Source organism: Taudactylus pleione, unplaced genomic scaffold (assembly GCF_031769625.1).
Source record: "Taudactylus pleione unplaced genomic scaffold, aTauple2 ptg000889l, whole genome shotgun sequence".
NCBI classification, from domain to species: Eukaryota; Metazoa; Chordata; class Amphibia; order Anura; family Myobatrachidae; genus Taudactylus; species Taudactylus pleione.
Window position 1 is genome coordinate 13,919 of NW_028285290.1, and position 26,967 is coordinate 40,885.

At 44.5% G+C, this 26,967-nt stretch overlaps 1 protein-coding gene across 1 annotated transcript; it reads left to right on the top strand.

Moving 5' to 3' along the window:
- Positions 1-5,036: 5,036 nt before the first annotated feature.
- On the top strand, positions 5,037-25,773 carry TMCO1 (transmembrane and coiled-coil domains 1). Its single transcript, XM_088459051.1, has 4 exons — positions 5,037-5,117; positions 6,416-6,483; positions 15,167-15,311; positions 25,103-25,773. Exons 1-4 carry the CDS (start codon positions 5,115-5,117, stop codon positions 25,199-25,201), a joined length of 315 nt encoding a protein of 104 aa, XP_088315177.1. The 5' UTR covers positions 5,037-5,114; the 3' UTR covers positions 25,202-25,773.
- The last annotated feature ends 1,194 nt before the right edge of the window (positions 25,774-26,967 follow it).

Consider the following 26,967-nt stretch of genomic DNA (forward strand, 5'->3'; position numbering starts at 1 on the left):
AGATGGGTGGATTCCCAGACATGATACTTAAACAAACTGAATATAAAAATGTAAATTTATTATAATACTTAGCTACAATTGTCGATTAATTCAGTAGATATAGCAATCGCATCAGCAAATCCAGGAGCCCTTCTCTCAGCATCTAGAGACTGGATTATGTTCAAACATTCCAGCACTTCTGCAGTCAGTGTTCCAGGAATAAGGCTAATTCTATACTGACAAATTACATCTTTTATAGGCTGCTCTCTAAGAGAAAATCTCCTGAGTAGGCATTTTAACAGGTATAAAGGTCATTTTTCGAAATATACATAAATATTAATAGCCGGTAGGGGCCACTGTTGCCTCAATTATGAATATTGGAATTAACATCTCAATAACAAGTTTTATGGTGTGTATTTGGATTAATTGAAGATAACACAATGTTTATTTTGGGTTAGGTATGTCTGGGCACATAGCTAACTAGCATTCTAAAGCATGTTGACATATACTGGACTTTGTTATAATCTGTACATGATGCAAAGCCGACTGAGTACTGAACATCAAAATGGCTTGAATACTCTATTTTAGTCACTCCGGATACAAAGTGCAATTCTTGTTTAGTTTGATTTTCTCTATAATGATTTAATGTACGGTTTTAACAAGTTAGTTGAATTTGTGTACATCTGTCATACTGAGAAAAATGTACACATAAACGGACAGCCCATAGTCATCACAAATAAACAGAATTTACTGTAAGAACTCATTCTGACTGGCGATTGAGACTTTTCTCACTCTGCTTTTTCTTGGAACGATATGTGAGAAAACAGAAAACGCTGCAGGCACTGATCCTTAATCATTGAGCCAAAACCTGTTATCTCCGAGTTGTCGCCAAGGGCCTAAATTGTCAAATAAAAATTCTAACTTCTAACTATTCTATACTTCACGGAAAGTATTGTGGGGTTCATAAGACAACTTGATTAGCAATTACATTATGCATGTGGAGCCAGCCGACAACCAGGACAGCCTGGTAACCGATTGGGGTGTTGTGCTCTTGGGTTCTTTATGGAGGTGAGTGCTTAAATGGGCTGTGTACACTGTTTTTGGTTTCTTATTCTCACGTTTCTCTTTGCTCGGTGTAGGTAGTAAGGTTTAAATGTTTTAAAATAGTCATTCTCCTATGATGGTGCCAGTGTGCCTGCTTGGCAGTAGAGATTATTTTTTCTTTTTTCTTTTTTTCTTTTTCTTTTAAGACTACACACCCTTATTGAAATTGCAAGTCTTTGTTACGTAATGCCTGATATGAAGACAGATCATCTCAGGCCTTGTTCCACCTTTTAATTTTACCCTGTAACCACCAAAATGCAAGTATGAACTTTGCACACTAGGGAGCTGATGCAGTTTGCCGTAATTAGTCCCGAATTGGATACACAAAACTAAAGCTGACCATCCACTATACAATTTTCTGTCAGATATCTGTCTGGTTGGAATGAAAACCTGGTAATGTATGGGAACATGACAGTTGATCATATGGTTTTAAACACTGAAAAAAGGACAAAAAAAAAATTGTTAAATTTGTGTGTTTTATCCAATTTGTCTGAACAACCATTGGCTATATTCCAGTGTTTGTGAGCAAATGGACGACTGTCATTTGCTCCCATACATTACCAGGTTTTCATTGCAACCAGCCAGATTGGACAGATATCTGACAGAAAATTGTATAGTGGATGCCCAGCTTTAATGCATATATTCACTTCTATTCAGGGTTGTAAACTTCATTGCGGCCAAACCTCCCCTATTCATACTCTTGGTCTCTTAGCCGTCACTATTATCGGTGCAAATTTGTAGTGGCCCAATATTAGGTGCAACAGTCCAGGCTGAAAACAAGCACTTTTACACATACGCATAGCCGACAGTTCCCTCAACGTACCCTTTCTGAATGTCCCATTACAGCGCTTTCATTCACAAGCAGAGATGCATCTGGTTTGCATGACTGTGTGTTTGTTACAATTGTTGCAAACCCTATTTCTACATCAGGGTCCATAGGGTATCCACAGGATACCTTGGGGTCTTGTGATGATGTCAGGCATCGGGCACCACAGAGTTAATTTTCAGCCTCCCAGGATGCACTGGGGTCCCTCTCCTATACCCCGCCTCCTAGCCAAGGCAATCAGTTTCGTCGCTGCCCGGCCAGGAGTCTGATCACCTTCTAAAGAGTGGGGCTGTTAATAGCCCCTGAAGCTTTTTAAAGGCAGCTGTGGCTACACATTAGAGCAGTACAGCATGGACCGTCTGTACAGACGTCCATGCTGTCGCTCCTTCACTCTGCCGGACCAGAACGCCGGTACCAGTCTGGGGTCACGGCTAGCGGTGACCCCGGACCGCCTGGACTGTGGCCGGATCCAAGGGGACAGGTAAGCGGCGGGTACCGCGGAGGTGCCTGCTGGAATACACAGTCCTGAGTCCCAAGGCAGGGGGCTCCCTGGGGACTGGCTGCGAGTGGAGTGTCACTGCACAATCACCGTGTAGTTCCACTCTATTGCTGCTGTTATCATGGTGATAAATACTTATACCAGTAACACTCCTTTATATCGATCTGATGTGAATTCTACTGTCAATAATGTATGTTCAAATATCTCCCACCGTGGTCTATAACGTAATTGTGTGCACAGAACCCGTATCCTTTTATTATTACATATGTAGATATTGCAGGGAAAATATTATGCAAATAGGGAGTATCCCTATTAACACTGTGATTTAGTCTTATACGCTGAAGTGCATGTCCGGGGGTTCCCTCCGTAGTACAGCACTGCACTTGTAATGATTTAAACACAGTCATAATCATTAGCAATATTGTCACACATCTATATATCGTAGTTTTCTTTACACACACTTATTCTAGTCTTATACATATGCTAGTAACAGTTGCTGTTACTGTTACTAGCATATGTATAAGACTAGAGAGGGACCCCTGAGAGGGTAGGTGGGGGAAGGGCACCCCACATAATGGCCGTGTGCTGGGTAGCCAGAGCTATGGAACGCTGGCCTGATAGCTTGGAGACGTCTTTAGACGCTGACTCGTCACCTGAGCAGGTGGAGTTGGTGGGTAATCTCAGAGACTCAGCTACGTACATTAATGAGGCAGCCTTAGATATAGGGCTCCTCACTTCCAGAATCTCCTCAGCAGCAGTGGTGGCTCGCCGCACCATATGGTTGCCAAGCCAAAGAAGCAGGCCTGGAGTACAAGACATCCTACTCCCTAGTCGGATGATAAGCCTTCAGTCTGACGGGGCGGGCCTATAGTGGGAGGCCGGCTTCTTCAGTTCGCCCAGTGCTAGTGTCTCACAACAGTGGACCCTTGGGTAAGAGTAGTGGTCTCTCAGGGGTACGCCCTCTCATTCCGGCGGAGGCCTCCCAGCTGGTTTTTCACCACGGGCCTTCAGTCAGACCAAGACAAGGCCCGGGAATTCCGGAAGGTACTCCACTCTATGCTCCAGGCTGGAGATATAGTGCCGGTCCCGTTGTCCCAGAGAGGATCTGGGTATTACTCCAATCTTATTCTGGTACAGAAACCCAATGGGTCTTACAGGCCCATCCTCAACATCAAATCACTCAACAAATTCTTGAGGGTTCCTCGGTTCAGGATGGAGACCCTGCGTTCCATCATTTTGGCGATGGAGCCTGGGGATTTTATGGTGTCGCTAGATATTCAGGATGCTTACCTGCATATTCCCATTGTCCCAGCACACCAGCGTTTTCCTCAGGTTTGCAGTAGGAGACAAACACTTCCAATTTCAGGCACTGCCCTTTGGTCTGGCCACAGCGCCTGGCGTGTTTACCAATGTCATGGCAGCCCACTTGCGGATGGCTGATAAACTGGAAGAAGTCATCCCTGGTGCCATCACAGAGGATGCTCCATCTCTGAGCCCTATTGATCTCTGCATTACAGGCAAAAGTACACAGTTGTCTGCAGAGTCGCCGGGTGTCTATTCACTCGGCGATGAGGTACCCGGCAGCACCCCCCTCCCAGCGCATCTGCAAGGGCAGCTGTGACTTCACAACATGGTTTGGGGTAATTGAATGTATTTATTTGTTTGCTACATTTAATTAGACTTTTTGTGAGAAATGGTTTTCATCTTGCAGCCCTACTCCATTTGCTGAAATGGGCAAATCTTGCACACTAAACTCTGCAATCCATTTTGATGGACCTCACTTTGCATACAAGGACATTGTCATGCTGAAACACAATGCCATGATAGAGCATTTTCTATGCTGTAACATTAAGATTTCTCTTCAGTGTAATGAAGGGGACTAGGCCAAATTATGAAAAACAGCCTTAAACCATTATTCCTCCTCCATCAAACTTTACGTTTGGTATTACATATTCGGCAGGAAGCATTTCTTGGCACCAAATCCAGATTTGTCCTTCAAACTGCCAGAAGGGGGAGCACAATTAGTCACTCCAGAGACTACATATCCACTATCCAGAGACTGTGCTTTGCACCACAGCAGCTGATGTTTGGCATTACGCATGGTGATCATTGATGTTGGTATGCTGCTACTTGGCCGTGGAACCCCAATCCATGAAGTTCCTGATTAACTGTTCGTTTGCTGACGTTGCTTACAGAGATGATTTGGAACACTATGGTCCTGTTCTGTGAGCTAGTGTGGCCTACCACTTTGTGACTGTGCTTTTGTTGCTCGTAGATGTTTTCACTTCACAATAACAGCACAGTTGATCAGGGTAGAAATTTGATGAACTGACTTATTGGAAAGGTGGCATTTTATGCATGGCTGCTTCATTTTATGCATTGGTTAGCAATGAGCATGGCAGAAATGGCCAAACACTAATTAAGGGGGTGTCCACAAACGTTTGGGTATTTGGGGGAGTTATGTAATAGGTTTCGATTTTACTTTGCTTTAAATTAAGTGGCAATCTTGCTGAAATTCTGCTGGTTCTGTAAAATTGGATCTATTACATAACCCCCCATATATCTGCCTTGCTCACTATCCATAAACTGCTAGATGTTTGTTCCTTTTTTTTTTTTTTTTTTTTACATCTTTGTTAAAACAAACATGAATTATATGTTACAGAACGCCAGGAGGAGAAGCTAAAGAATAATAATCGCGATCTCTCCATGGTAAGTACTATGCAACAGCAATAGGGTCGTAAGGTGCCAATTAAATTAACACGTAGGTCTGGTATTAGTCTTTCGCAAAGTGTTTCTGTGCAAATGGCAGTTACAGTAAGGAAAACGCTACTTGCTGCAAGAAAATTTATTGAAGGTCATCACTATAAACAAGAAATCCAGCACGCCTGCATGTGAAGAAAGCTTGCCTATGTATGTATGTAAAATAACTCCTCTCCTTACTCCTCCCTCCCCGTACATTGTGCCAGTTGCTGCTGATGCTGAGGGATATTGTTCCATGTAACTGGCTTTAAACACACATATTGCTGTGTGTACATGTGTGTACATGCAGAGGAAGATATTGTTATATATACACTTCCTGTAATCCGATTGAAGGACATTTTAGACATTCAGCTAAAAATAACCGGAATCACAGAACAATGGCTCATACTACCTACTGCTGTATATTCTTCTTGTTTGCAATATCTCTGCATTGTATTATCAGCCTTAATGTTTTGTGAGGCATTGACTTTGTGATGTCAATAAAATGTAGGAGGCCGACTATAAACTGCAATTAACTATATTGACTTGGATAGTTAGACTCTCGTGTTTATTTAAAACCTTTTAAAATCTTCTAAATTGCAAATTGATGTATTCTGTCCTGTTAGTATGCATGTTAGCAAATATGGGTGGATTTTGACTGAATCAATTGCGATGGCCCCATTGAAATTATGCATCTAACTTGCTGCAATTTGTGGCGGTAGATCAAAATGTACCAGAGCATTCCATTACGGCTCTGGTTCCAGGACAGGTGCTATGAAAAGAAAGTGTACACAGTCAGGTTCCATCTGGCCGTGTTGTGCATGCACAACTTTGTCTCACGTGTACTGGGAGGGCCAGAGAAGGCAATCTGATTCTCCTTCCTGTTGGAAGAGAGGGCTCAGTGGGCTATCACCGTCTGAAGATGGTGTTAATTGCCACAGACAAGCTTCAATAAATTGTTCAGAGTTTGATGAATAGTCGTCCTCATACTAGCGTGGCACATCTCGTCTTAAGTGCACACCAGATATATCCGTGATTTTTCTGCAGTACCTCAACTGTAATGAATGGGCTCGTAGCTCAAATATGTGGAAACTGTTTTCAATGTTTAAATGACCCATTCATGCTGATGCATAGGCTCCTTAATAACTTGGCTTTCCATGCTATGTTAAGATCTCCTTATAATCTTTCTGACTCGTATCTTCATAGTTACAATATTATTGTAATATCATTACTGGTTGTGATGGGTCTCTGTGTTTGTTTTCTTGTAGGTTCGCATGAAGTCCATGTTTGCAATTGGCTTTTGCTTCACGGCTTTGATGGGCATGTTTAACTCAATGTAAGTTGTGTATATCCTCCTTATTCTGTAGTATGAACTACACCATTTTTACAATTCAAAGTGGAAGCCGCTGTAACTTCTCCCACCGTACTGAAGGCTTTATGTAACACTGATATACAATATAGAATGAAGGCCAAATAAAAAGGTACAATTATCTGTTAAAATGATCCCTGAAGTTAAAGGGAAAACATTAATTTGCAGAGTGATTTTCTTATTCCTCATTTGATGCATCATTTTCTACTTCAGGGTCCATAGGGTATCCACAGGATACCTTGGGGTATAGGTGTGACGTCAGTCATCGGGCACCAAAGAGTTAAGCTTTCAGCCTCCCAGGATGCACTAGGTCCCCCTCCTATACCCCGCCCCCGAGCCAAGGCACCTCAGTTTAGTTTGGTGCCCGGCCGGAGAAGGGTGCACCTGTCGGAGTGGGGGCTAGAAGAGCCCCTGAAGCTTTCTTCTATGCAGCTGTGGATGTACAGCATGGACAGTCAGTCCTGACGTCCATGCTGTCTTCCCTACACCCACGCCGGTACCGATCCGGGGATGCTGGTGAGCATCTGGGGTCACAGCTAGCAGTGACCCCAGATGTTCCGGACCATGGCCGGATTCAAGGGGGACAAAGGTAAGCAGCGGGGTCCCGCGGTGAGTCCCCGCTGATCACATGGTCCTGAGTCCCCAGGCAGGGGGCTCCCTGGGGACTGGCTGCAGCGTGGGGCCAGGCGACCAACCTGCGCTTCCACTACCCCCTGGGACAGCGAACCGCAGCAGAGCGGTAGCGCTGCGGCGTCCCAGGGGTTAAATGCATGCCAGGGGAGCTCGCCTTCCCTGTCTCACAGCCGGCGCCTCCCCCGCTGCACACAGCCCTCTCTGCACGCTGCCAACTGGTCCTGTGGCAGCGCTCCTCCCCCAGGCCAGCCTCCTCTCTGCTCCTCGGCGGCCATCTTCCCCTGAACGCAGCTGGAAGCCTGGACGGAAGCATCGTGGTCTGGGTCCCCCCGCATACCTCTCCTCCGATTTGGGTCAGGTCTGTGTATGCTGTGCTGTGTCCTACCAGGCCCTGTGTCTGCGTAGTTGATTGATCAGCGCTGTTAGTGCAGGAATTGATATTTCTTTGCATTGTATGTGACTGAGCTAGCGCTGCTGCCTGTAACTTTTCTTCTAAACTGTCAGCTTTATTACTATCCCTGTTCTTTCTGCTAAGCCCTTGCGGTGCGGTGCTGCAGGGTGGTCTCTCGCCTATTTGATATATAATTGGTGAGAGGGGTCACATACTTGGTGCCATCATGTCTGAAAGTGATTTTCCTCTCCGGCTACAGTGTACTACGTGTAAAGTACCGTTAGCGGAGGGGGAGGGTAGCGCGGAGGGCCTCTGCCGGCAGTGTTTGTCCATGGCGCGGCCTCTTACGGTTACAGCACCGGTACAGGAGCTGCCCTGGGCTTGTTTCGCTCAGGCGCTTACAACCTTGGTGGGTCAGTTAGCTCCGCAACCCGCGTTTACACCGATGGGTTTGTCCCAGCAGTCAGTGGTGTCGTCACCCATGCAGGGTTTCCCATGACAATTGGTGGTACCCCACAGTCTCCCTATTTCCCCGCTCCCGGTTTCTCAGGAGCCGGCGTAGGTTAACTCCCTGACGAGTTCTGTACAGCACTTGTCGGATGTGTTGCAAGGGGAGTCTGTGATCCGGCCACATAAACGGCCGGTGGCGTCTCTGTCGGCTCCTTATGAGGATGACGAGGGGACGTCTGATGATGGGGAGATTCTGGATCCTTACGATCAGGAACCACTCCATACTAAGGACACTGATGCTAAGTCCAAAGTATATATTCCTGGACTTATTCGGGCAGTCCGCACAGCCTTGGTGATTGAGGACGAAGTTCCCCCAGCGGCTAAATCTAAGTACACCTTTTTTAAAGATGTGAAGGGCGATGCCACAGTCTTTCCTCTTTCAGGTCAGTTAGTGGACCATTTAGAGGAGGCGTGGAAGCAGCCTGGCAAAAGATACCAGCCGCAGAGGCGCCTGGCGGTGGCTTATCCGTTTGCGGATAATTATTTTGCAAAGTGGGAATCCCCTCCACAGGTGGATTCTCACGTGACCCGTCTTGTCCGTAGTGCCACATTGCCGATGCCATCCATGTCCTCCCTTAAGGATGCTACGGACCGCAAGATGGAGATCTGCCTGAAGTCCGCTTATTCCCTTGCGGGGGGGGCAGCACGACCGGCTATGGCCATTTGCTGGGTTGCCAGAGCGATGGAGCGCTGGGCGGATTCATTAGAGGCATCTTTTGATTCCGACTGTTCGGCCGAACAGGCGGAGTTGATTGGTAATCTCCGTGATTCGGCCACTTATATCAACGAGGCGGCCTTAGACATTAGTACTCTGGTGTCTAGAATTTCTTCAGCAGCGGTGGCTGCTCGTCGCACCTTGTGGCTGCGATCCTGGAAGGCGGACGCAGATTCCAAAAGGGGTCTGGAGGCGTTGCCATTTACCGGAGAAGTTCTCTTCGGTCCAGATCTGGATAAGATTGTGGCCATGCTGGCGGCAGCCAAATCGGCTTGTCTCCCGTCGGCCGCTGCTCCTTCTGGTTCTGGACCATCGTCCTTTCGGTCATCTAGGGCCCAGGGCAGGCACAAACCACAGTCGTTTCCTCGACAGGCTGGCCCTAAGAAATCGTCCAAGCCCCGGAAGCAGGCATGGAGTACCAGACATCCGGCCCCCAAGCCAGATGACAAGCCTGCGGCTTGACGGTCCGGGCCTCCCTTTGGGGGATCCCAAAGTGGGAGGCCGCCTGCTGCAGTTCGACCAGTGTTGGTCGGTCACTACGACAGACACTTGGGTTCTCAAGGTGGTTTCCCACGGGTACGCCCTCTCCTTCCGGCACAGACCCCCGGCTCGATTCTTCACCACGGGTCTACCATCAGACCGGAACAAGGCTACGGAGCTGCGGAAGGTATTGCACACTATGCTCCAGGCTGGAGTTATAGTGCCTGTTCCATTCTCCCAGAGGGGCCAGGGTTTCTATTCAAATCTTTTTTTTGGTACAGAAACCCAATGGGTCGTATCGTCCGATTCTCAACCTCAAAGCTCTCAACAGGTCTTTGCGGGTACCGAAGTTTCGGATGGAGACCCTACGGTCCATCATTCTGGCGCTGGAACCTGGGGACTACATGGTGTCATTGGACATTCAGGACGCTTACCTGCATGTCCCTATTCTTTTGCGCCATCAACAGTTCTTCAGGTTTGCAATCCGCAGCGACCACTTCCAGTTTCGGGTGTTACCTTTTGGCCTGGCGACAGCACCACGTGTGTTCACCAAGGTGATGGCGGTCATGGCGGCTTCTCTGCGGCTGCAGGTAGTCCGCATGTTGCCGTACTTGGACGACCTGTTATTGGTGGCAGGATCTCCAGAGCTCCTTCTATGCCACTTGGGCCTGACCATTGCGCTACTGCAATGGCACGGCTGGATAATCAACTGGCAGAAGTCCACTCTAATCCCGTCTCGGAGGATTCTGCACCTCGGAGCCTTATTGGACTCGGAACAGCAGAGGATCTTCGTGACGGAGGAAAAGATCTCTGTTTTACAGTCGAGGGTGAGCAGTTGTCTGCACAGTCGCCGGGTGTCTCTACACTCGGCGATGAGGTTACTGGGCTCCATGGTGTCTGTGTTCGACATGGTGGAATATGCCCAGTTTCACTCCAGACCTCTGCAGCACCTGATCCTGTCCAAGTGGAACGGGCTGCCGCAGTCTCTGAAGTCCCAGACAATTGTGCTCACCCCGGAGGTTCGCCTGTCCCTTGCCTGGTGGTTACAGACGACCCATCTCAGCGGGGGACGTCCGTTCTGGGTTCCAAATTGGGTCCTGTTGACAACGGACGCCAGTCTTCGGGGCTGGGGAGCAGTTTCGGGTCCACACTTGTTCCAGGGCAGGCGGACGCCGACAGAAGCGGAGCTTCCAATCAATATCTTGGAACTCCGTGCGGTCTTCAATGCTCTCCAGCAGGCACATCGAGTTCTCCAGGGTCGCCCGGTACAGGTCCAGTCGGACAACGCTACCACCGTGGCCTACATAAACAGGCAAGGAGGAACCCGAACTCGGGCGACTCTCGTGGAGGTCTCTCGGATCCTGGTATGGGCGGAGCGCAATCTTCCGGCCATATCAGCGGTCTTCATCCCGGGAGTGCTAAATTGGGAGGCGGACTTTCTAAGTCGCCAGGACGTTCATCCGGGGAATAGTCCCTGCACCCGGACATTTTTCAACTGCTGGTGGACAGATGGGGTCTTCCAGAGATCGACCTCATGGCGTCCCGGCACAACAACAAGTTGCCGGTGTACGGGTCTCGCACAAGAGACGAAGGGGCGTCTCTGGTGGATGCTCTGTCCGTCCGGTGGACGTTCCGGTTCGCATACCTGTTCCCTCCGGTCTCCCTTCTTCCACGGGTAATCTGGAAATTCAAACAGGAAGGAGGGACGCTCCTGTTGATGGCTCCCGCGTGGCCCAGACGGCACTGGTTCTCAGACCTTCAGGGTCTGTCCGTGGACAGTCCTCTACGGTTGCCGCTACGACCGGACCTTCTGTCTCAGGGTCCTTGCCTTCACCCGGACCTGACTCGGCTGTCTTTGACGGTGTGGCTGTTGAGACGGCCATGCTGAGGTCCCGGGGGTTTTCCAGCTCTGTAGTTCGTACCATGTTGCGAGCTCGGAAAACGTCTTCCACAAGGATATACCATCGCGTGTGGCATACGTTCTTCCAGTGGTGTCGACCGAGAGGTTATGCACCGCGGGAGTTTCGTCTGTCTCGGATTCTCACCTTCCTACAAGCGGGACTAGATCATGGGCTTCGCCTTGCTTCTTTGAAGGTACAGGTTCCGGCCCTGTCTATCTGGTTTCACCGTAGGATTGTTACAATCCCGGATGTGCGCACCTTTATGCAAGGTGTTCTCCGCATTCAGCCGCCCTTTGTTCCACCTGTGGCGCCTTGAGATTTGGCTGTGGTCCTGAGGGCTCTCCAAGGACCGCCGTTTGAACCACTGGGCTCAGTGGATCTTAAATGGCTGACAGCTAAGACTGTTTTCCTTCTGGCTATTGCTTCGGCCAGACGTGTTTCTGATTTAGGGGCTCTTTCTTGTAGACCCCCTTTCTTGTTTTTTCATGGGAACAGGGCAGTGCTCCGCACTCGGCCCGAGTTTCTTCCCAAAGTTGTTTCCCAGTTTCATGTTAACGAGGAAATCGTTGTTCCGGCCTTTAACTCACCGGGTCTTTCCATGGGTGAGGCCTCTTTGGATGTTGTGCGGGCCTTAAGGACTTATGTTGACCGCACTTCTTCGTTTAGGAAGTCGGACGCTTTGTTTGTCCTCTATGGCTTCCGTAAAAAGGGTTGGCCTGCCTCAAAGCAAACTTTGGCAGCCTGGATCCGTATGGCTATTTCTGAAGCTTATCTTCATGAAGGCCTACCGCTTCCTCCTTCTCTGAAGGCTCATTCCACTAGGTCTGTGGGTCCTTCGTGGGCAGCTGGACGTGGTGCCTCTGCAGTCCAGATCTGCAAGGCTGCTATGTGGTCCTCTGTCCATACCTTCGTGAGGTATTACAGGTTTGACACCTTCGCCTCTCAGGATGCTTCCTTCGGGCGGCGGATTCTCCTTTCTGCACAGGAGCGTCCCCACCCTTAAAGGATACTGCTTTGGGACATCCCCAAGGTATCCTGTGGATACCCTATGGACCCTGAAGTAGAAAATATGAGATATGGTAAGAACTTACCCTTGTTATCTCTCTTTCTACGAAGTTCATAGGGTTCCACAGGACTCCCGCCCTGTCGCACCTGTGCTGCAGATGGGCTTTGGTCTGGTCACCGTTTTTTTCCGTCTCCCTCTGGTGAGAATGTGATTCTTGTGTGTGTCCAGATCTTTTTTTCTCTCTTTTCCTTCTCCTCCTCCGGCCTATGGCTTGGTAACTAACTGAGGTGCCTTGGCTCCGGGGCGGGGTATAGGAGGGGGACCTAGTGCATCCTGGGAGGCTGAAAGCTTAACTCTTTGGTGCCCGATGACTGACGTCACACCTATACCCCAAGGTATCCTGTGGAACCCTATGGACTTCGTAGAAATAGAGATAACAAGGGTAAGTTCTTACCATATCTCATATTATTTTGTCTTTTGCCTTATGGCTGAAAACGTTTCTACACTTATTTTACTTTGCTGAAGCATTGGGAAAAACGCTAAGAATGAATGATTTCCGGAACTAATGCATCTAATTCAGAAAGAGGAGCTTTAAAAAAAATAAATTTTCTCTGTTAAATAAAAGGCAATACTTGTTCTGATTGTGTTTTGTGGTATCTGATTTATTTGGGGGGTGGGGGCTTTTCAGACGTGACTTTTGTGGGATATACTCAGCCGTGTTGCTAAATGAGGTGGGCAGCACATAAACACAGCCATGTCATGATAAATAGGGATTATATTCAGTAGGTTTGAAATAAATAAATTAACTGGTTAACCACAGTTATTGGGGATAGGTTGATAATCAGGACCCGAGAGAGAAGGGAGTTTGGACAAACTCCCGAAAGGGGTGGCCATGCCCCTTTAGGAAAAAAAAACACCTGAAAAATACTAGAAGACAGTTCCTGAGGAGCTCAGCGTGCTGTGGAGAAGGAGGAATGACCCCTTCTCCTCTGCAGGACGTGCACTGCGAAGGGGGACATTACTTCTCCTCCACAGCTTGCTGCCCTTTCCACCTACCCTCTCAACGCCCCTGTAGATAATGAGTTGCCTGAGTTTCCTTGATATGAGGTGATGGGTAGGGCCAACCATTTGACTTGTGATGCAGCGAGGCACTTCCTGCAAAGACCAGGGACATACCCAGATTTGTAGTTACATTTTTACATAATGATTAGTATATTTATATTAATATCCTAGTTTCTACACTTAGTGGTGCTAAGGTGAATGTACTTTGTATTGGAGTAATGATTCTGATGGGCTCTAGAATGCAGTAATATTTATTTCAAGGTGCATGTGAACAGCAACGCCCACCCTTCCTTCCTGAATAAACTGGCAGGTTTGCTATTTGTCTTTAAGAAAAGCCATTTGTTCTGCACGTCTTGGCGTTTAGGAAAACAAGCATTAAGGAGCTCTGAGACCACAAGCACCTGCTAACAAACTGTTTTGGGAAAAGTAGCTTTAAGTGTATCTCACAGCACCACTATGCAAGAATCCGTTTACTGTCAAGGCAGGAAAACTTGTCATTGGCACGTCATGTGTTACTATTTAAAGGAGCAAATGCTGTTGGGAAGGAAGTCCATTCACAGTTTATTTTCCAAGCAAGCCAAGATGCTTAAATGTTCATATTCGTTCTGCTTGTCCACACATATGAGTGATCAGCCTAAACTGGCTGCTTCATACGCAGGTGAAGTGGATAACATTGATCTTGTTACAATGTCACCTGTTAAGTGGTTGGATATGTTAGACAGCAAGCGAACACTCAATTCTGGAAGTTGATGTGTTGGAAGCAGAAAAAAAATGGACATGCGTAAGGATCTCAGCGACTTTGGCATGGATTACATTGTGATGGCTAGAGGACTGGGTCAGATCATCTTGAAACTGGCAGGTCTTGTGGGGTGTTCACAGTATGCAGTGATTAGTATCTACCAAAAGTGGTCCAAAGAAGCAGGACAACTGGTGAGTCATGAGCGCCCAAAACTCATTGATACGTGTGAGGAGTGAAGACTAGCCCATTTGGTCCGATCCCACAGAAGAGCTAATGCTGCACAAATTGCTGAGAAAGACAATGCTGGCTATTGTAGAAGGTGTCAGAACACACAGTGCATTGCAACTTGCTGCGCAGCTGCAGACCTGTCAGAGTGCCCGCCAAAGGCACTAACAATGTGCAGATCATGTGGACGTCGGGGTGCGTGTCCATCATTTACCTGGGAAGAGATGGCACCAGGATACACTATGGGGAAGAAGGGAATCCTTGGGTCTTGGCATTCATGTGGATGTTACTTTGACACACAGTACCTAACGAAACCTTGTTGTATACCAAGTACACCCCTTCATGGCAGCAGTATTCCCTGATGGCAGTAGTCTCTTTCAGCAACATGACGTGCCCTGCCACACTGCAAAAATTGTTCAGGAATGATTAGAAGGAACACAACAAGACCAATGAGTTTAAGGTGTTCACTTGACCTCCAAATTCCCCAGCTCTCGGTCAAAACGAGCATGTGTGGGATGTCCTGGAAAACAAGTCCTAATTCCAGTTTCTCGGTTCATGTAACTGTGACACTATAGAATGACCGACGTGAGATAAAGCAATTGCTCATCACCACCCACAAACACCAGTTACTGTTAATCGCTCTGCGATGGGTCTGCGTAGTCACTGCGATCGCGGTCCTGATCGCAGTGGCTGGTTCGCGCACTGTGATGCATGCGCAGTATGCAACAATTGGCTAATTACATGCATATTAGCAGCTGCGTTCCTTGCTGAATCAGGCCCATTATCCTTTAGTGGCAATGTACATATATTGTCCAAAACATGCAATGTTATTTCATCTAATTCTTAACCATTATTTGCCAGTATGATTTTTTTTTTTTTCTTCCCTTCTGTGTAATGTACGCCACCCTAGCATATTTAATTTACATATACTTTGCAAAATATTAAAATTATGGAAACATTAACACTAGTATGTTTAATTCTTTTCCAGTTTCGATGGTCGAGTTGTAGCAAAACTGCCATTTGTTCCCCTCTCCTATATTCAAGGACTGTCTCATCGAAACCTGTTGGGAGAGGATTATACAGATTGCTCATTTATATTCCTGTACATACTGTGTACAATGTCCATCCGTCAGGTATGTATAAATCTATTCTCAGTAACTTTGTATTTGTAGCAGAGCCTACCTAATTAAACCATATGGTACAAAAGTCTAAAGAAGGTTATTCACACATCAGTGGTTCCTGTGGCAGCCTAACTGGTAGCTGCACAGTGAACTATTGCGTGGTTTGTCGGTGACTTTGACCAATGTATTTAAAGAGTACAACAGAAATAACTGCAAAAACAGGTTCTGACAAACCGCTGTAACTTTAGCCCCTTTTTAAGCATGCTTTTTCCTTAGCTTTCTTACCTTCTTAAAATGCTCTATATACCTAGCTTGTACACTGAAGTTCCAGAAGTCACAAGATCGATGCCTAGTAATATGTAGGACCCCCTCTATCCCGGCAAAGTGCAGCAACTCAACTTTGCTTCAATTCCACAAGTGGAGAGAAAACCTCTGGAGAGATGTTGACCCATGCCATCTGGATAACTTTCCACAGCTCCCTGATATTTGTAGGTGCAGGATCTTTGTTGCGAATGGATCTCTCCACCACGTCCCATAAATGCTCTTTTGGATTCATGTCGGGCAAACGTTGTGACCATTCGTCGGAGCTCTGCAGAATGCTCCTTAAACCAATTCTGGACAACTTGGGACCGATGATGCTGTTCTTTATCCTGCTGGAATATTCCATCGTTCTGGGAGTCCATGAAGGGCTGCATATGGTCATCAAGCAATGCAAAGTAGCGGTTACCGGTCAATGACCTGTTCAGCCAGACCAGAGTACCCAACCCATGCCACATGAACACACCCAACACCATTATGGAACCACCACAAGCCTGCACATTGCCTTGTTGACTGGGGTCCATGGCCTCATAAGATCTACGCCAACCCCGAACCCTACCATCAGCCCAAATCAACTGAAACCACACCACATGTTGCCAGTCCTCCAGGGTCCAATTAACGTCACGAGCCTAGGTGAAGTGCTGTGTCTGGTGTCGTAGTGTTAACGGGAGCACTCTGGTCAGTCTACTGCTCCTATTTTCCATGAAAGCTAAAGAAGTTTGCACTGACCTCCTTGATATGCGTCTGGTACCTCCTGCATTGAATGTGGATATGATTTGAGCCAGTATCGCTTGTTTGTTACTACGGATAATTCTGGCCAGACACCGCTGGTCACGATCGTTATGCACCCGTGGTTGGCCACTACGCTGTCTGGGGTAGGTGGTAAAGCTTTGCGGTATTCCCAGTACACACACAACCAGTGATCGTGCTGAACCAAATAAATTTGGGTCCCGGGGACCCCTCAGTTTAAGAAATCTGGGTCCAACCTGATCTTTTCTGGGTCCTATCTAAATTTAAGGTTTTCTGTAAATCTAACAATTTAGCAGCTACATCCCATGAAGCATGTAGCAGATTACATTAGCCCTGGTAGGAAAAAAACAAACACATTGGCCCCACATGGTAAACACACACTTTGGACCTGATAGGATAAAAAAAATATAAACATATTGGCCCCCACCGGTAAAAAAAATATAAACACAAGGGGTGAGTGGATTCGGTTCTACTCGGTTCCGTTCAGTTTTAAAAACCGAATCTTATTGGCTATCCAAAACTCGTGACAGCTGATACCCAATAAGATTCGGTTTTTAAAACCGAACGGAACCGAGTAGAACCGAATCCGCTCACCAATGGCCCTCAAACACATTTGTATTTTTTTCCTGTAGAGGCCAAAAAACACATTTGCCCCCACAGGAAAAAAAAATGAAACACATTGTTTCAAATTCATTTCACTGCAGCCTGCCCTGTTGTGTCACTGCATCACTGTAGCAGGAGGCGGCATAGACAGCAGTCGGGCAACTCCCCCCTCCCAGGTGCAAACACTCCTGGCGGCCCAGTGTGGGTCGTGGCGGCCGCACAGCATGCCCTATAGCACCCTTGTACAGCTGCACCTCGAGCCGGCCCGGAGCACCAGTCACCCGCTCATAATTAAGCCGCTGTCCGCACGCTTACACTTTCCAGAGGTTGTCTTCACTCTGGGTGCAGGGGCCATCGTCATCACGTCAGTTCCTGTAGTGCAGCAGCATGGGCGCCAAAGAGGTCCGTCTGCTTTTTATTGCTGGCAGCCAATCAATCATGTAATGGGATGCCAGGGATTGGCCGCAGCGAAGCTGTCACACGGTCCCACGTCGCAGACTGATAAACTTGGGACTGGATTCTAATATGGTTAAATGGATAAAAGCTTGGTTTCAGAATAGGAAACAGAGAGTTGTAGTAAATGGGACCCACCCATTCCGAAAAAATGAGTCCCAGGTCCTCGATGCCAGGTAAAATACGCGCTATAGCACATGACACCGTAAATTGAGGAATGCTGAATGTCTGCAGAGCTTCGGAAATGGAATCTCCCATTCATCAGGCACCCCACTATCATGCCCAGTTTGAACTTCGATAATTTGCGTCGCCTTGCCATGAGCAGGGTAGCCAGTGTTCAAACTGACCCATAAAATGTCAGATTACAACTGATGCAGGTCTGGCAATTTCCAAGACGCCACAGTATGGTGACACCACCTACCATTACCTTTACATACTGCTATCGCATGACTTTTGGCACTTCAGTGTATATTGTATAGCTAGAATACAATGCTTCATACATTTTACCAGAAAACAGGCCCATTATAATTTTTTTTGTTAGGCACCTTAATCCTCTATAGTGCCAGAGAGTGAAGAAAATGGGTACTAACAATGTACACATAAGAGGGGCAGTTCACTTCCTTGTGATGTAACGTGACACAACATCACCCATACATCCAGTAGCCCAACATTGCATATTTTCCTTGCACCCTTATGGCAGAACGTTGTTGTGCTGCTGTTATCGGCGTTCGCACTTTGTTCTGACAGAGCATCATGGGTATCGCTCCAACATCCCTAGAATGGAATTGCCCACGATAAATGCAGACATAATGCACTTGTACAATGCACGCATACAGTCAGTGTGTATATAATATTGCACACTTTTACACCATGGATGGCATTCCCACCATTACTCATCCTTGTTGTTTTGCGGATTGAACCATCATCAGTCCAGCCCAGATTACTTGCACTGTCATATCATGTTCCAATGGCAGCTGTCTCTTCTCCAACAGTCAATTAGAGATTACTAAACTGAAATTGGCTGAAAAATTACAATAGAGAAAAGGCGGCCAGACTTGCCAACAATCACAATGCTGGTTCCACTTTACTCCTAGAGTGCAGCCATGTGGCTCTACTGTGCTGTGCTGCTTTACACCCTATTGGATGATGATGATGATGAAGAAACGCTAATTCCATTTTACTTCTTTGTCTAATTAATAATGCAGCCCTAGTTATGTTTCTTTAAAATGATTCTGGGCAATAGCTCTGACATTATATCACTTAGGTTATTCTTTGATATTGTCATTTACACCTCTATGACCAGGGCCTTTGTTATGGTTTGTGCTGCTCTGGTTTTGCTGGGAATAACTTTTTTAATTTCTCAGTGAACCCAAGGGAATTTAATATCTTGGATTATAATCTTGTTTGGGCAAATGTCATCTGTCTCATGTCATTGCATGTGTTATAAGTCTTGCCAGAGTCCAGACCTGCCGGCACTTTATAAATAACTTTTTGTTTCTGCCTTTCTTGTCGATTACTTTGGGAAAGCCCAGACAAATACAACATCATTTATAATAACTAGTCACTCTGTTACTTTTACGTAGTTAACACAAGGATTCCAAATTTGTGTGCATCTTAATTATGCTGATATACTGTATATCGGTGTGACCGTGTAGGATTTCATTTTAAATGAAAGCCGGAGGCCATTTAGGTAGCATGCAGAAATGTCATTTTCAGTGAGAGTCTTGTGGAGGGAGATGAGGTCATAGCAGATCATCTAACTTGTTATTTTTGCTCAGTGTTCACTACAGAAGGAGAGGGAAAGGGACCACAGTTAAGTTGCAAAGGATATACATGAGGTAGACACAAGTATATTTACAGAGGAAAAGGTTCTAACAAAACTGAAAGTGGACAAATCAATGGGGCCAGATGGGATACATCCAAGGATACTAAAAAAGCTTAAAGGGGTGCTGGTAACACCATTAACTGAATTATTCAACCAGTCTCTAGTATCAGGAGTGATTCCAGAGGACTGGAAAAGAGCAAATGTAATCCCACTGCACAAAAGTGGAAGCAAGGAAAAGGCAAGCAACTACCGACCAGTGAGCCTTACATCAGTAGTAGGGAAAGTAATGGAATCACTATTAAAAGAAAGACTTGTGGGACATCTGAAATCCAACAATTTACAGGATCCCAAACAGCATGGATTTACTAGGGGGAGATCATGCCAAACAAATCTTACTGATTTTTTTTTTGACTGGGTGACTAATAGATCAATATTAATAATATACTGGGTGACTAATAGCGTAATAGGTCAAGGGAGGGCTGTAGATGTAGCTTATCTAGACTTTAGTAAGGCTTTTGACACGGTCCCACATCGCTGACTGATAAACTTGGGACTGGATTCTAAGATGGTTAAATTGATAAAAACTTGGTTGCAGAATAGGAAACAGAGAGTTGTAGTAATCGGAGTGCAGTCTCAGGAAGGAATTATGACAAGTGGTGTACCCCAAGGTTCTGTACTTGGACCATTGCTTTTTAATATATTTGTTGGTGACATTGCAAATGGTATTAAAGGGAAAGTATGCCTTTTTGCAGATGAGAAAAATATGCAACAGGGTAGACACACCAGGAGGGGTAAGACAAATGATCTAGCTAGACTAGAGGAATGGTCAAGAACATGGCAACTACAGTTTAATGCAAAATTATGCACTTGAGTCTCAAGAACCCAAAAGCTAAATATAGTATTGAGGGTACTCTAATTGGAAACTACAGAGGAGGAAAAGGATCTAGGAGTCACTGTTTCAGGTGATTTAAAGGCCGGTAAGCATTGTAACAAAGCAATGAAAAAGGCAAGTCAGATGCTTGGTTGCATAGGGAGTGGAATCAGGAAGAAAGAAGTAATAATGCCACTGTATAGATCATTGGTACTGCCTCATCTAAAATACTGTGTTCAGTTCTGGAGGCCACATCTCCAGAAGGATATAATTACATTAGAGACTGTACAAAAAAGGGCAACTAAAATGGTGCATGGCCTACATCACAAAACTTATCATGAAAGACGAAGATCTCAATATGTATAGTCTGGAACAGAGAATGGAAAGGGGGGACATGATAGAAACTTTCAAATATATCATGGGTTTTAACAAGGTGCAGGAGGGAGACATTCTTCAAAAGAAGAGAAATACTAAAACACGAGGACATGCACTGATACTGGAGGAGGTAGATTCAAAGGAAATTTGAGGAAAAATTACTTCACATAAAAGGTAGTAGATAAGTGGAATAGCCTCCCATTGGAGGTGGTAGAGGCAGTAGAACAATTTAAACATGCTTGGGATAGGCATAAGAATATCCTTACAAAGAACTGAGGATCACATAGGGTTGAGGTTACCAAAAGGCCGTAAAATTCTATGTTTCTAAGTTTTTAGCTCTGTCTCCTTGCATTTGCTAATCAATTTATTTGTTGTAACTCAAGCTGTTTCCTTGTACGTATCGTATCAATAGGATATGCTAGGGCTAGGAGCATATTACTCTCTGCTCCTGATAAGTTAGCTCAGGGTTGTGGGATGATGTATAGTACATATGTGCTTTTTTCGATATGTTACAACCTTTTTGAAGTCATCCGACTCCAGTAGGTCTTTGCTATATTTGTTATTACTAAATTGACTCCATAAGTGTCCACAATGGCAGCATGGCTGTTATAGCCTTGCATGGAGTAGGTGATTCAGCTATCCCCACCAAGAACATGGGGGCTGTTAACATCCCTGGAAGCACTTGGATGTTATCATGTTATGCAGACATTGTTTGAAAAGATTATGGGTCCAAGACCCACATTAAGCTGTTCCTGACCTATTGCTGTGTATCATATGACAATAGTCCGGACATGGGAGTCATGTAAGTATCGGGATTGGTAGATATGAGGTGTCAGAACATTATTGTAAGTTAAGAGGGTAAAGGAGAACTCTTTACAAAATAGAAAAATTGAATCCAAAGGGGGAGGGGGGGGGAAATGTGCTTACGATGGAAACTCCATTTACCAGATATACTTTTTTTTTTTTGTCGGTTTTCGCTATTACCCCCTCCTCCCTCTTGTGTTTTTAGTCCACTTTTCCAGAACTTTATTTTTTTTAATACTGAGAGTGAAGCTTACCTTTCCTTGTAAACCCCTTTTAGAAGCTGTGACACAGTATATAGCTGTACTTTAGCTATTCAACATTTTCAGAAATAAATGTGCTGTAACTTTTCTGCAGCTGATTTTAGATTTTTCATTACATATAAATTTTTCTTCCTTTCCCTGGGACTAAGGATGCTCCATCTTTGTCATGTCCTCTCAGGGAAACACGCAGATCCTGTGTCAGAGCTTGTGACTTTCCTGTGCATAGGGGCTCACACTGTGGGAACGTAGAGTTAGGTGTGGTGTTTTGCTAATATGTCAACCTTAGCCTGTGTTGTTTTAGGACCTTGGCTGCGTATGCATGGCATCTTACATTCCAATCTTCATTATTAAATCGTGAATGTTCTATACAGAAATTAAAATGCTCTAACAATCTCTACATTTTGCTTTATTAATAAATAAATGAAAACGGCAAACCCCTTCCAGACTGGATGCGGTTTTTATCTGTATGGATTGTACAGTGCTTACGGGTTTTACAAGGCCTCATATTTTTTTTTTTTTTTTTTTAAACATTTTATAATCGATCGAAGCCCAAAAAATATCTTTGGTCTAGTGTTTTTAATTTCCTTTTAATAATACTCAAATACAGTAGTTTTTATCTGACAGATTGTAATCTCTGACATTATCATCATGGTCGACCCAGAGATCCACTCTGTTTTTATTACCAATAGATCCAATGCAAACTAGATGTATTAGTAAATGGCATTTACTATGTCATCATATGGATAGAATTGTAGTGCCTTACATAAGATAACTGGTGGACCTATTACCCATGCAGTACAGCAGGCCCATTTATCTCACTGGGTTATTCCAGTAATAATACACAACTGCCTGGTGCTCCTGTATTATAACACCAGTGTTTAGTGTCCTTACACATACACTACTAGCCATATACCCCCCATAGACTGTTAGGTATTTATAAAAATATTCACATCTGTCAACCATAGATCTCCTGTGATATTACTGAAGCAGAAGCTCTACATTCATCAATGTTCTGGTGACTTTGGCTGCTGTTGTGTTACAGCTTTGTAGAACATCTGGGAGATGCCAGGGTACACGTTCTAATGGTTCCCGGATGACACATCGCACCAGGATTGGGACTATAGCGTAAAGTGCTTGCTATAGGTCAGATATTAAATCTGCATTTGTACAGTTCGGCCCTAATTGGTAAAACTGTAATTACAACAGTTTTCATACTCCGTTTCAATAGCTGGTCCCTCTTTAATGGTGCTGCAAAAAATATATTAAACTAGCTTTAAGTATATATTTATCTTTTCATAGCACCACAGTATTTAAACTGGATTAAAATATAATAATGGGGTCAGAGTGACACATTGAGCTTAATAGCAGATCAGCTATGTAACGGCGAATAGTACCCAATATTACAATCTGGAGGTTAGAGCATGTGTGAGGATAAAATATTTTGCAGAGAGTTCCAAAGTAAAATGTAAAAAAACAAGATACAAGAGGCTACAGTCTGAAGTTTGAGTGAGGGGACAATGATATGTAACATAAGGAACTAACAAATTATTATTACCAGTTATTATTTATATAGTGCATACATTTTCTGCTGCGCTTTACAGAGAATATTTGCCATTCACAGCAGTCCCTGTCCCACTAGAGCTTACAGTCTATGTTCCCTACCAAGTATACATGCGCGCGCCCGCACACACTAGGGTTAATTTTTTGTCAGGTGCCAATTAACCGAAGTATATTTTTGGTTTTTGTGAGGAAACCATGGAACCGTTTCCCAACAGATGTGGTTGGGGACTTGTACAGCTAACAATTCTAACATGGGACAAACCTAATTGTAAGATTAAAGGGTCTATGTACTAATTATCGTGGTACTGCAGCGAGTATTATCGGTCCAACTCGCAGCGGATATTTAAATTTTTTATTAAAATATACCCGCTATTACCATGGGGAAGTCGCAGGGACATCGGGTTATATCCCCGGCAAATTGTGGAAGTCTTTCACAGAAGTAAGACTTCCCCGGGGGATGCTGACACTGCAATAGTGTCAGCTTCCCGAGGGCTGTGGGGGAGAGATCAAAAGATCTCTCCTGCCCCTGGAGCCCCCATAGGCTCAAAGCAGATTACACCATATGAAGGAGCTGTAAGCTACTGTGGCTAAACTCTGAAAAGCTGCTTTTTGGAGTTTAGTATATAGGGGTCAGATTGTAGTCCCCATTGATAATAATGGTGACTGTAATCTGCAGCGCTAATTGGCACTTTAGTGGAGATTTCTGTGAAATCTCCTGCATTGTGCTTTTAGTACATAGGTACACTACATAAAATTATGTAATAAACGGCTTGATACATAGGCCTCTATTATTTAAATATTCCCATGTTACACATCCTACACACACAAAATAGAAAACACAACATACATCCAAAACTAAACACAACATTTATTAAAAAAAAATAGCAGCCCAAGATAATGCACAGTGACCTATAATGGTTACTATGAATAATAGCAAACATGCTTTGATTTCCAAGCAGTAACTTACCACATTACCCAGCCAACTGTCCCAAATCCCAGATAAAGAAGTTATACAGACCAGCGCCATAACAGGGCTTTTCTGCTCCCTGTGCCGGCCACGCCCCCTGATCACATGACTTCATGTGGAGGAGCAGGGCTGGCAGCAGTGACCAGGGCATCCTCAGGATGCTGCAGGGGGTTGTAACAACTGCAGTGTGCACATTTGGAGCATCCTGAAGATACTCCGAGCGGCACTTCAGCAGCGATTCTGGCTGCAGGGTGCTGTTCAAGGCAGCCTGCTAGCCAGATGCAGGAGCCATGGGTGACCTGCTGTGCTGCTTGCACATCCCTGGTTACGCCCCTGATACAGACTAAATAGTACACTCTTCTTAATACAGTTAGACATCATATTGGAAATGCAGAGAAATGTGGGTAACCACCATTTATTGCACCCTCACATTCTTGGAAATGATAAAATCTCATTAAGTGGTTATACCTGCATATATCCTATAGCTACGAGAAATATTTTTAATTACTCACAAATCATTTGTCCTCTCGTTTCAGTAACTAAGAGGTAATGCAAACATACTAACAGCATTGATCCCCTCTTTATAACAGCAGCTATACTTTGTACATTCAAATGTACTATTTGCGTAGTATGTCACCCACTTTATAGTGCCACTCTCACTAGCTTTGGCTTGTAATTTATGCTGGCATTCTGAAAAATGGTAGTCTATATTGTTATTAATATTTTGCCTTTACTTTCTCTGAGGTGTGCGATGATTACAGCAGGTAGACTTCCATTATGTAGTGATGCCACACAAAACTGCACCTCAAAGTCTTTTCATAGTGTGCCCCCACCCCCTCCAACCTAGTAACTGTCACTATGTGAACTTGTAGCAAATACTTTGTCTTTCCATCTGTAGCAAAGTCATTTACATTTAGCCATTCTTTATATAAAATGTTACACAAGCTGGGTATTTTACATTGGCCTATTTCTAAAATGGCAAAGCATAAAATGAGTTAAACATTTGTGTGTTTGCAGAACATTCAGAAGATGCTGGGACTCGCACCATCCCGCGCTGCTACTAAACAGGCTGGCGGATTCCTGGGACCTCCTCCACAAGCTGGAAAATTTTCTTAGCTCCACCGAAGCCATATCGAAATGTTCCTGTACTATTTCTCAACCTCCTCTTTATTTTGGCAACCAGGGAACATATTTCCGAGGAGTGAACTTAAAACTTACACTTTTATATTGTACATTAAGAACTGAGCACATTCTTGATATTCATAATGTTGATAATTGATAGAAAATAAGTCTGATTTATGGTCAAATGTACATATAATCTGTAAATTCAATATGCTTAATATAAACAACCTGAATCCTGATTTAGGTTAGTTAGTAGGCAATGATAAATGGCAATAAAAGAAAAAAAAAATGAAATTGTTTAAATGTGTGAAAGCTGCAGACTTTTGATATTTGATACCAAACTGATGAAAATCAGATTTTATTTGTTTGGTTGCAGGCATGTAAGTGATGAAGCTCAATTCTAATCCTGTTTAATCTCACAACAAGAGAAGACTATTGAATATTTTGCAATTTTATTCTGCTTTTAGGCTGCCCGTTAGCCTATTGACAACAGTGGTTATGTAGAGGCAAACTATTTGCAAATTTATTTAATATGTTAAGTGTAATTAAACTTTTTAAGTTGTTTAGGATAATAGTTTTTATTGGTTTAATCCTTGTAATAATGTACCATGGGGGTTTTAGAACACTACGGGCTGTATCCAATTTAGATGCGACAACGTAACGTCCGCTAAGTTTTCTCACACTTTTGGTGTGATCATTTTGTGTCTTTTGTCTATGCGTGCTCCCATTGCTTGCACAATCCTATTGCAAAGTGGCATTTGCGCGAAAACTGTCTGTGGTGTAACCGGCAGAAAATGGGGAACTCAGTCTGTATAGATAGGGGAATAGTATAGAAGTGTGTTAGTGGCTAAAATCAAAGGGGTTGGGGTTCTTAAATTGTGTCAAGTGGCTGTTAAATGCACGGTGCAAAAATGATAGGAAGCTATTTTTTATTATCCAAAATAAATGCTGCAGTTAAATTATGGATACATTAAAATGGGTGCAAGTATATTTTTGTGTAATTTTTGAAGGCACTTTTAAAAATGTTGCAATGTTTAAAACACATGCCCCATCGATACAGCTCCCCCCCCCCCCAACAAAAAAAAAAAAGACCAGACCCACTACTTGAAACCCATCTTCCAAGACTTCTAATTTTTTCACCCCAAACATGTCATTATTGGCCGAAGCTAATTAAAAAATTATTTTTACCTAATCTGTCATGGGGGGAGATAGAGAGGGTGTTCTAGGGGTTCTGAACCAAGTCAACACATTTTCAGCAAAATATAGGGGTTTTGCACAACTTCTTACCTGCTCTGAGATGGTGAAAAGCCGCTTTTTGTCAATGGAAAATTTGCACGTGCGAAAACTGGCGATAAGATTGGCCAATACCCTTTTGTGTGTGAAACGTTTGAACCGGTGAAAACTTTTCGCACAAATGTGTTTTTTCATGTCTTATTGGATACGGCCCTATGTTGTTCGGAAACCAACTTCCCTTCATTGAGGAGTGTAGCTACAGTATTTACTGACTGGGAAATGTAACTATTTAAAATTAGCTTTTACACACCATACACAGGAGTACCTATTCAGTGTGACGCACCAATTTCTGGCAAATAAGGCAAGCCCTTCTCATGGGTTACAGATGCAATAGTGACACCTACAGGGAAACTAACAAATATAGTGTTTTATTTTTATTGATGCTTTTTATAAAAGTCCTCCTTTTGCTTCTCTTTGGGCAAATTCTTATCTGCTACACATTTATTTGTTAACGTTTGGTTCTATGG